We start from the raw sequence: 12171 nt of genomic DNA, 5'->3' as shown, positions 1-12171 counted from the left end.
CTCTAGATCTGACATATTACCAATGTCTGTATTGATTAGGTCCCTAGCCTTTGGTACTGCCTCTTGTTCTTTTTTTTGTGGTGAATTTTTCCTCCTTGTCATTTTGTCCAGATAAGAGTATATGAAGGAGCAAGTAAAATGCTAAAAGGGTGGCAACAACCCCAGGAAAATATGCTGTAACCAATCAGAAGAGATCCCAAATCGTGAGGGGGGAGAAAGGGGATAAAAAGAGGTTCAGAAAGAAAAAAAAAAGAAACAATTAAAAAAAGAAAACTATAAGGAAAAAATATAAAAAGGAAAAAAAATGTATATATTATCTAAAATAGTTAAAAAATGTTAAAAAGAAAAGGGTAAAAGTTCAAAAAAATTAGCAGAAGAAGAAAAAAAATTGAAAAAGAAAAAAATAATTAAATTAACTGCAAGGCTAAATAATCATGGGGATAAAGCCATGAGTTCCAAGCTTTGCTTTCTCCTCCTCTGGAATTCCACTGCTCTCCTTGGTATTGAAACTGCATTCCTTGGTAGGTGAACTTGGTCCTTTTTTTTTTTTTTTTTTAACACCTGGATAAAGGAATTTACAATTGTAAATTTACAGTTGTATTTTGAATTTACAGTTGTAAACTATGTAAACTATGTATGCTCAAGAACAATTTATAATTTAGTAATGACTATGAAGATTACAGTGATAATGTGGGAGAGGTTTTAGTTACAATGTAAGCATGTCATTTGCTGGGTTCTGAAGTACTCCAAAGGTGTTTTGATATATTCCTGTTTGGGGTTAACAGTCCACTTTCTGATCAGACGGTACACAAGGATTACACGCTTCTTGCCCAGCAGTCTTCTGGTGGTATGTAAATATGACTGGTCTCCTTTTCTCTCTTAAGCTTAATGTGGTATTTCTGGCTTCATTCACTGGCTTTCTAGCAGCCTCCCCATGTTAGCCGCGCCACATGGTCAGTCTTCTGTTTGGTAGGTTTTATAAATCCTAAAAGTTCTAGTTCAGAAACAGCTCTAATAAACCGAGCATGGATAATTTCATTCCTTTCTTCTGAGGTTACAGAACTTGCATCCATTTTTTCAGCAGCTGTCACAACTGTTGCAAAGGCCTCTGACCAGTCCACAAGGTTGATTAGCCTGCTACACTCTAGGTGCAGTTTATATGCTATGCAGATGTCTGGGGCGACATTTGGAATGCAGCCTTCTTCACTCTTCAGTGCTTCATTCTTGAGATAATAATAAGGGTTGTTGAGGGCAGTGTGGAGGGTGATTCTTGGTGCTGCGTTCAGATGCTCCCGCAGGGTGTGGGCAGCGCTGAAGTAAACCACCTCGTGCAGGGGCTGTGTCTCTGGTGGCAGAAGGTATTCTCTCACCAGACTTTCAATGAAGTTGACAACTTTTTCTCTGAGTACTTCAAACCTGGTCTGCTTCTTACTTGTTCTTCTTAATTCCTTCATTTCCAATAAGGACTTCTGAAGATGATAGAGGTCTGTCTTCTGAAGCCCCTTTGGCTGTGACCCAGAAGTATCTTCTTCTTGGGGAAGGTCCAGAACTTGGTCCTGGCTGGGTTTCTTGTTGATCTTCTGGGGGAGGGGCCTGTTGTAGTGATTCTCAAATGTCTTTGCCCCAGGCGGAGTTGCACCGGGGCCAGGCTGAGTAATCTGCTTGGGTTTGCTTTTGGGAGCTTTTGTTCCCTGAGCGCTTTCCGTAGAGTTCCGGAGGTCGGGAATGAAGATGGCGGCCTCCTAGTCTCTGGCCCGGAGGAGCCGAGAGCCCGGGGCCGCACTCCTCAGTGTGCCCTCAGAGAACAGCGCCCAATTACTCCCATCACCCTGGCCTCTGGCCGCGCTCCGATCTCACCAAGCCTGGACAGGTTCAAGGTAACCCCGAGCTTAGAGCTCACTCCTCGGCTCTGTCTCTGTAGCCGGCTTCCCCGTTCTAATACCTGTAAGCTCTGTGACACTCAGACACCCTCGATCCTTCTGTGACCCTGCGGGACCTGAGGCCACGCTGACCCCACGCGGGCTTCACCCCGGTTAAGCCTCTGGAGCGATGTCCCTCAGTGGAACAGACTTTTAAAAGTCCTGAATTTGTGCTCCGTTGCTCCACCGCTTGCCGGGAGCCGGCCCCTCCCCCCCGCGGTCTATCTTCCCGTTGCTTTGGATTCACTTCTCCACCAGTCCTACCTTTCAGAAAGTAGTTGATTTTCTGTTTCTAGAATTGCTGTTCTTCACTTCGATCTCCTGTTGGATTTGTAGGTGTTTGCAGTCTTTAGATAAGCTATTAGCTGATCTAATAGTCTCAGCCTGCTACTTCTCTGCCATCTTGACTCCTCCCCCTGGCATAAATTATTTTTTAAATGTTTGGTAGAATTCACCAATGAAGTAATCTACTCCTGGATTTTACTTTGTTGACAGATTCTGATTACTGATCCAATCTCTTTATTTTCTATTGTTCTGTTCAAATTTTCTATTTATTTATTGTTTAGTGCTGGTAGATTGTATGTTTCTAGGTATTTATCCATTTCTTCTAAGATACTCAATTTGTTGACATATAATTTTTCATGGTAATCTAATCAGCACTTAATATTCAATATATTTAGATATCAGTATATTATATATCAACTATAATGTCTCCTCTTTTATTTGTAATTTTGTTTATTTTAATCTTTTATTTTTTTTCTTGGTAAGAGTACCAAAAGGTTTGTATAATCTTTATCTTAAAAAAAAAAAAAAAAAAAAGAAAAACACTCTTAGTTTCACTGATATGTCATCTTGTCTTTTTCACCTCTTTTTTATTTCCACTCTAATCTTCGTTATTTTCTTCTTGTACCAACTTTGCATTTAGTTTCCTTTTTCTAGTTCCTTGAGGTGTAAAGTCAGTTTGTTTCTTTGAGATCTCTCTTTTTCTTGTAGGCATTTATTATTATAAAATTCCCTCTTAAAACTCTTTTTGCTGAATCCCATAAGTTTTGATGTATTTTGTTTCCATTTTGTTTGTTTTAAGATATAATTTTTCCTATATATATAATTTTCCCTATATATGATTTTTCATATATATGTGTGTGTATATATATGTATATATATACATACATACATCATATATATGTATATATATACATACACACACACACACCATACACACACATATATATTTAAATTTCCCTTTTGGTTTCTTCTTTGAGCCATCTGTTCAAGAGTATATTGTTCAACTTCCACATATTTGTGAATTTTATAGGTTTCCTCCTGCTGTTGATGTATAGTTCTATACCACTGTGATAGAAAATATATTTGACATGATTTCAGTCTTCTTAAATTTATTAAGATTTGTTTTGTGGCCCTACTATATGATTTGTCCTGGAAAATGTTCTGTGTGCACTTGAGTAGAATATGAATGTTGCTGCTACTGGGTGGAATATTCTATATATGTCTGTTAGCCCATTTGGTCTAAAGTGTAGTTCAGGTGCGATGTTTGCTTACTAACTCTCTGTATAGATGATTATCTATTATTGGAAGGGGGGTATTGAAATCTGGCACTCTTATTTAATTGCTATTTCTCCATTATTATCCATTATTATATATCTTATATGTCCAAGTGCTCCAATGTTGGGTAAATGTTTATTAGCATTGACATTTCCTCTTGTTGAATTGATCCATAATCATTATAAAATGACTTTCTTTTTCTCTTATTAGTTTTTTACATAATGCCTATTTTGTCTGATATAATTATGCCCTTCTGGTCTCTTGGTTTCAATTTGTATGAGGTATCTTCTTCTATCACTTCACTTTCAGCCAATGTGTATCTTCAGAGATGCAGCAAATTCTTTGTTGCCACCATATTGTTGGGTATTTTTTTCAAAGCATTCAGCCATTCTATATCTTTTGACTGGAGAATTTAGTCTATTTACATTTGAAGAAGTTATTTGTAGGTAAAGACATCCCACTGTCATTTTATATTTTTTCTGAATATTTTGTAGATTCTTTGTTGCTTTTTTCTTTTTCTGTCTTCTTGTATGAAGTGATAATTTTCTACAGTGCTTTGTTTTGATTTTATTTCTCTTCATCTTTTTTGCACCCAATATAAATTTTTGCTTTGTGAATACCATGAAGTTCACACAAAACACCTTACCATCATGACAGTCTATTTTAACCTGATAACAACTTTGTTTTGTTCATTCAAAAGCTAATCATTTTTATCACCAGGCCATATTTTATGCTTTTGATGCCACATTTACATCTTTTTATACTGTATATCCATAAACAAGTTATTATGGCTATATTTTTAATTATTTTGTTTTAACCTTTATACTAGAGTTAATATTTATATAATACCTTTATAATATTTGAGTATTTGAATTTGACTATATATTTACCTTTATAAATTCATTTTATACCTTTATATGAATTCATTTTACTAATGTACTTTCTTATCAGCATGAAGAATTCCTTTTAGTGTAAGGCATGCCTACTGGTGATAAACCCCTTCACTTTGGTTTGTCTAGGAATGTCATTATCTTTCCTTCAATTCTGAAAGATAGCTTTTCTCCTCCTACTGGATAATTTTAAATAACCTATCCTTGAGTTCACGGAAAGAAAAGTAGTTCTTTCTTCTGATTGTTCACGTTTCATCTTGTAGCTCTCCACTGTGTGTTTTAGTTCAATCATATTCTTTAGCTTCAAAATTTCTGTTTGGTTCTTTTTCTTTTCTTTTCTTTCTCCCCCCCCCCTAAAGTTTTATTTTATTTATTTATTTTTAAATTTTTATTTATTTTTTTTAAATTTCTTTTCAGTGTTCCAGAATTCATTGTTTATGCACCACACCCAGTGCTCCATGCAATATGTGCCCTCCTTAATACCCACCACTAGGCTCACCTAACCTCCCACCCCCACCCCTCAAAAACCCTCAGTTTGTTTCTCAGAGTCCACAGTCTCTCATGGTTCATCTCCGCCTTCAATTTCCCCCAACTCTCTTCTCCTCTCCATCTCCCCATGTCCTCTGTTTTATTCCTTATGCTCCACAAATAAGCAAAACCATATGATAATTGTCTCTCTCTGCCTGATTTATTTCACTCAGCATAATCTCTTCCAGTCCATTTATGTATTTTCTCTTTGTTGAATTTCTCATATGATAAGTACACAAGCTTCCTTTCCTTTTATTTCTCTTTTTATCCTCTGCTAGTATAACTTAAATTATCTATCTTCAAATTAACTGATTCTTTCTTTTGATTGATCAAGTCTGCTACTGATCTCCTCTAGTGTATTTTTCAGGTTATTTGTTATATCCTTCAGCTCTAAAATTTGTTTTTTCTTCTTTGTAGTATCTGTCTCTGTTCTTATTCTCATTTTGTGCATGTACTATTTTCTTCATGTTATTTAGTTGTATGTCTGTGTAGTACACTGAGCTTCTTTAATACTATTATTTTGAATTCTTTGTCAAATAATTCATAGATCTCCATTTACATAGGGTTGGTTTCTAGAGATTTATCTTGATTCTTTGGGCCATATTTCCCTTGTTTCTTTATGTACCCTGTTATTTTTTGCTGTGATATATGCATTTGAAAAATAGCCACTCCATCAGTCCTTACAAACTGACTTTGTATAGGGGAAGATCCTCACCAGTAAGGCCAGCTAAAGATTCTCAAGGATTCTCAAATCTTTACTGGGGATGTGTCTTTGAGTCTGGGCACATAATTTCCTAATGAGGTCTGCTTGTGTGTTTTTACAATTTAATAATCCCTCTTGTTCCTTGCAATATCTCTCTATAGTACTTCAGGTTCTCTGTCACTGCATAATCTGCTGAGCTCTGTTGTTCTCAGTGACCCCCCAGACACCAAAATATGCCAGTCCCCCATCAACACTCCAAATCCAGAGCCACAGAAACCAGTTCCTAGGGAAGTCCTCTGAGAAGCTAAAACATTAGATTTGCATTCCATTCTTATTGTTCCCTCCCAAAGAAGAAGCCATGATATAGGCTTTTAATTCATACAAATCTGTGTTGTCTGGGGGAAAGGTGTATTACAGTTGTTATGAAATGGCTTTTCCTACCTGTTTCAATGCACCTATTCTTGGCTTTCAGTCTCCTTGGTGTATAGCACCTTCTTAACTGCTTTCTAGAGTTCTCATAAAGGTTTTTTGGAAACTATATTGTTGTTAAGTTGGTATCTTTAAATGAGAATGGGTGCTAGGGCTTTCTATTCTACCATCTTGCTAATGTCACCAAAATGTTTTTGCTAATAACAAATAAATGCAAATTCTTGCTCTTTGGTGGTATTTGTTACATTTATACCAGTTTGGGTGTAATTGGAAAACAGTGCAATGTAGGATTAAATTTATTTTTTTCTTTTGGATTCATGGTATACAACTAAATCTTTCATAAGGAAAAAGAGATAAATATTTGCCAGTATTGGTAATAAAACCTTACGTGATTCCCACAGAAAATTTTGTAAGACACATAAAAAATTCATGGTGAGGGCGCCTGGGTGGCTCAGTGGGTTAAGCCTCTGCCTTCGGCTCAGGTCATGATCTCAGGGTCCTGGGATCGAGTCCCGCATTGGGCTCTCTGCTCAGCAGAGAGCCTGCTTCCCTCTGTCTCTCTGCCTGCCTCTGTCTACTTGTGATCTCTCTCTCAAATAAATAAATAAAATATTAAAAAAAAAATTCATGGTGATTAACAATGCATAGGATATTGTTCATTCTGAGTAAATGTGTGCTTAAATTTATTTATTTATAATAAAATCAATAGTTTGAAGCCCATTTAACTATTTAGATGAGTGATGACATTTTTTGACATAGATGTTGTCAAGTATGCAGAAAAGGAATATTTACTTTCATTTACTTTGATTTTTAGTATTTCTTTCTACATTGGGGTAGAATTTTCTCTTTTATATAATTATTAGATCCTCAGCAATTAAGATATCAGATGTGTGTGTGTGTGTGTATGTGTTTTAATTCTAATGGTGATTCCCTAAAAAATAGTGCCATAGTGTCATTTTTCTGGTGGTTACATATTATTATTTGCTCACTTTTCTTATCTTTTTCCTCTAAAATGTGTACTTAACCATTAGTGTTGTACTGTAATTACAGAGATATTAATTGAGAAATTGAATTCTTACATCTAGGGCACATTCTTACATTAATTTTTCTATTTTGGGTGGGCCTTATATCCCCTGTCCAAATTTGATATAGTCCTTTGGGTGCTAATCTGATCTGCATGGACTGGTGCATGGACAGATGCTATGATGGTTATTCTTCTATAATTTTGAGGTACAGGAAAAGCTGTATTTTATTTTTATTTATTTATTTATTTATTTTAAGTAAGAGAGACAGCATGCATGAGCTCCAGTGAGAGGCAGAGAGAGGGAGAGAAAGAGATCTTAATCAGACTTCTTGCCCTGCATGGGGCCTAATGCAGTGAAGGATCTTGTGACCTGAGATCATGACGTGATCCAAAATCAAGAGTCAGATGCTTAACTGACTGAGCCACCAGATGCCCTTTTATTTTATACCTTTTAAACAAATATAAATTATCCTGAGTCTCTACTTCATACGCTAATGAGAATTTGAATTTCAGTATGCAATAAGCCTCTTATTTTTTTTTTTTATTCAATTCTACAAAGAATACTTCCACTGTTTCTGTGCTTCTATATCAAAGCACCAACCCAGTGTCTGCCCAAATGGCTCTTTTCCTACTTATATAAAACCTCACAATTAATCTTCTGAGTTTCTATCATCTACCCTGGGCTCTTTAGTAGGCTGAAAAATTAATCCCACTATTACAGGAACTTGCAGATATCACTTCTTTCAGTCCTGGAGAAATTTCCCAAGTCAGGTAGTTTTAAACCAACTGACTGTAAAATTTCAGAGGACAATCCCTTTCTCTTAGACTTAAATTGTCTTTCTTTTGGAAAGAAAACCTGTTATTTCTATCCTGGGAGCAATAGGAACCCCAGTTCCCTAGGAGCCAAAGCTTTGTTTAACTCAGAATTCTACTTTCACAAAGTAGAAGGTAAAGAAAGGGAAGAAATTGCCTCATTCTTTCTAATTCTTCTATTCTTAAGATGTAAAAAAATCACAATAAGCCAAAATTAATTAGACTGCCATGTCAGTAGATTTATATTAGGGAGGTCAGTGTGATTCTTCTAAGGTTGTCCATTTTTGTCTTATATATAATCTGATTCACATTTTCTATTCTTGCCATATTTTCTCTTACTCATAAGTGTTTTTCCAAAGTTATAAAATAATGTCTTAATAATCATCTTTAATCTCAGGTAATGACATGTAATAGGATTAATTTTATATAAATGTGCTTTTTTTGGGGGGGTGGCTAAGTAGAAAAATCCTTTGCTTTTGTTTACCCTATCTTCCTGAGAGATCACTTGGTTGTTTGTTGAAATTAGACTGTAGTGATAGAAAATAGAAATAAAAATCTTAACCTACATAAGGGATAATGGTAGCTGAAATGGGGTTGTGGCTCTAAATTTGATGAGAAATGATTAGGTCCTATTTTGAAAATTGATCCAAAAATATATACTGATGAATTAGACATAGTGTGTGAGATAGTAAAAGATATTAAATGTGGCTATAAAGATTTTAGACTTGGCAACTAGAAGAAAATAGATGCCATCAGTTGAGGTGAGGCAGACTCTTGGAGGGGCAAGTTTAGGGTAATATTAATGGTTCAAGTATGGTTCAATATGGAGATTGTAATACCCACCAGATGAAACTGGACACATGAAAGTAAGAATTTGGGAAAAAAGTCTGTTGGAGAAATAGAGTTAGGAGCTTCATAATATTAATGATATTTTTAAAAGATGGTATTAGATGAGCTTACCATCACATCATTATTAACTGAGTCAGAGGACATTTCAATGATATAATGCCCAGGAGAATGTGGGAAGCAACTATGTAATGATTAGAAGCAATCAATGATAAATAAAGGAAAAAGAAAATAAACAAGAGAAAGTTATGTCCTGGAAGTCAATGGAAGAAAGTACATTTGTGAGGAGAGCACAATCAGCAGTCTCAAATGATGCAGAAAGGTCAATAAAAATGAGGGCTGAAAACTAAATTAAATGGGCTATTAATATTATAGCAGATTATGCAAGATATGTTTAATATATATCTGTTTTAAATTTTAATTTCATGCTTATTTTTCTTTAAAATACATGTTTAAATAAATCTTTGTATGTGTGACTTCAAAAGTTGCATAACTAGTACTCTTTATCAGCCTGTCAGTCAAGACTGAAACATAAATCAATAAATAAATCTTAAATGAAGACTTTTTTCTATATTAGTTTTTAATATGGAGTTTATGTAGTGGTAGTTGATATATCTTTTACAAGGATAACTTTCTCTTCTCCTTAATTGCCTATGTATCTATATATGCTGCAAGAGCAAAATATAATGATACAGATATTTTTAGTCATTTATGATCATCTGCCAATAAGTGACAGGATTTTCTTTTTCTCCCCTCAATTTTAGAATAATTATCATGGGTGACATACTTTCTTTGGGCAGCCAGAGTCACTGTGTTTTTTGTTTGTTTGTTTGTTTGTTTGTTTTGGATGATAGCTGATACTTGTTTTGTGAAGATGGAACTCATTTTAGAAAACTGATAAAATTTCAGTCTTTCTGATTTACACACTGGTAAACCCAATTTGGTAACATTTTGAATTATACAAGGTAAGATTGGAGAGTTAGCTTAAAATGTTTGTTCTCCAAACGTGATTACCTTATTAAAACAAAACAAAACAAACAACAATAATCTTTTACAAATTGCAGATTTCCTGTATGATCTGTTACTAGCTGACTTCAATAAATATGTATTAAAGACCTAAACTATACCAAAGGCTTTGCTGAATGTTGATTTGGAACTCAAATAATAGTTTTTACAGATATTTGCCTGAGTAAAATAATAGTACAATTTTGAAAGATTGTATTCTTTTGAAGATATAAAAACTGGTAGGTATAATTGATCAGAAATTATATTTGAGGGACGCCTGGGTGGTTCAGTTGGTTAAGCAGCTGCCTTCGGCTCAGGTCATGATCCCAGCGTCCTGGGATCGAGTCCCGCATCGGGCTCCTTGCTCGGCGGGGAGCCTGCTTCTCCCTCTGCCTCTGCCTGCCATTCTGTCTGCCTGTGCTCGCTCTCTCTCCCTCTCTCTCCGACAAATAAATAAATAAAATCTTTAAAAAAAAAAAAAAGAAATTATATTTGATTGGAAAATACTCACAATTAACTTTTTAGTGTTTTCACTCTCTCCAAATAGTTCATGTCTTTACACTAAGCCATTTCTGGTGTCTGTTATTAAATGTATCAGTGGTTATGAATAGTTTTTTTATTTTGTTTTTCCATTTAAAGCTTTATTTAGGGGTTTCTGGGTGGCTCAGTGGGTTAAAGCCTCTGCTTTCAGCTCAGGTCATGATCCCAGGGTCCTGGGATCAAACCCCGTGTCTGGCTCTCTGCTCCGCAGGGAACCTGCTTCCTCCCCTCTCTCTCTCTGCCTGCCTCTCTGCCTACTTGTGATCTCTCTCTGTCAAATAAATAAAATCTTAAAAAAAAAAATTAAAGCTTTATTTAAATGCAAATTAATTAATCACATGCTTTTGACACATAATTCCTTCTTGTTTTTTATACAAAATGACATTTTCAATAAAGGTCACAAGAACCTACATTTCAGTCTAGCACTAGCCATTTATAAGCTCTGTAACTTTGAGTCACTCAATTTATCTAAGTTCCTTTATGTGTCATTTTTTTGGTATTAAAAAACCTGTAAAATGCTAAGCAATGATACAATGAGTTCATTGATTTGTAAACTATGTTACAAGTGCAAATACTGAAAGAACATGGTCTATTTAGGCATCATAAAATTGAAGACTAATTCCTCCTCTTCCCCTTATTTTGGGTAACTTTGGGAGGACTACTCTTTGGCTTAGCTTTCATCTGGCAGTTTCCCCATCTAGATCAGGGTGAGCTGGAGAACTCAGAGCAGGAGAATGTAGATCACAGGGTGTCCCTTTATTCTGTCTATGTTGCTACTTCTATTATGTTCATCATATATGATGAACATAATAGAATTCCCCCCCCCCAATATACAAGAATTAGGGATGAGAGTGAGTCCACTTAGTGTGATTGGAGGTCTGGGACCTTGGATTCCCCAGGAAAAGATTTACATGGGGATCCCTAATGGAAGGAGAGTAGCAAGCACCAAGCAGTTTATCAAAGGGAAAGCACACCCTCAAGGTGTGAGAGTTAGGGCAGGTTCTGTGAGGTAGTATAGACTTCTGGGTTGTTTTGGATTTGGATATTATTGGGTATCTCTGAGCTGGGAAGAGCTAAGACATGCATTGGGGTGGTTTCTAAATGAAGGCTGCTTCCAATCTTTTTGGGACACTTGTCCCACAGGTTGGGAGGGGGGGGGTTTGACCCTATAACGTTTGTACCAGAACCCACAGCCTTTCTCCATTAGAAGGGACTGTTTCTGCAATCTAAATGCACAGTAAAGAGTCTAGGGGTTACCCTGAGGCAGAGATGGAAGAGGAGAGCTGTTCTGCTCCTGTGCCTCTTGAACTGTCAGCCCCAAGATCTTGGAAGCCACAAGGTCAGGATGTTGTGCCCCAGGCTTCTTTCTAATATGTAACCTATTTATCACCATCCTTAGCTCCAGCTCAATTCTCAATCATTCCCTTTTCAAGGACTTGGGACTCTGCCTTGGGGAATCTCCTTCCAGTGCTTGTGTCCAGCTTCTACCTAACAAAACTACAAAATTTTTAGCATAAAATTGATTTGTGCTTATCACAAAATGCAGCTTAGAGAATCAGACTCATTTTCATCTCTGTAATAGGGCCCCCATTGTAATGTAAATCATAGGTAGTACCAATTCAAATAAAAAGTGAATATTCCACCAAATCATTCAGATGTTTGTCCCGAACATGAACACTTTGGTCTAATTGACTGAATGTTTCACTTTTCATCCAAATGTTTGGCCTTGAGCTGACATAGCCACTGTCATAATACACCCTTCCAAGATATATGTAGAATTAGTTACTTCTAATCCTTATTGCTTTCAATGTATTGTTATCAATCACTTTTTCAATTACTTCTGCAGGATCTAAATTTATTAAACTCTTCATTTAAGCCCATTAAGATACACAATAACCATGTGTATTTCAAGAA

General features: G+C 35.9%; 1 protein-coding gene across 1 annotated transcript; it reads right to left on the bottom strand.

The window, feature by feature from the left end:
- Positions 1–614: 614 nt before the first annotated feature.
- On the bottom strand, positions 615–11650 carry LOC125094183 (origin recognition complex subunit 3-like). The gene is made up of 2 exons (XM_047719860.1): positions 11515–11650; positions 615–1531 (listed from the first exon to the last, which is right to left on the bottom strand). The coding sequence occupies exons 1-2, from the start codon at positions 11648–11650 to the stop codon at positions 921–923; spliced, it is 747 nt and encodes a 248-aa protein (XP_047575816.1). The 3' UTR covers positions 615–920.
- Positions 11651–12171: the final 521 nt, after the last annotated feature.

The sequence above is a fragment of the Lutra lutra genome, chromosome 2 (genome assembly GCF_902655055.1).
Source record: "Lutra lutra chromosome 2, mLutLut1.2, whole genome shotgun sequence".
NCBI classification, from domain to species: Eukaryota; Metazoa; Chordata; class Mammalia; order Carnivora; family Mustelidae; genus Lutra; species Lutra lutra.
This window is presented reverse-complemented; position numbering and strand designations above follow the sequence as displayed.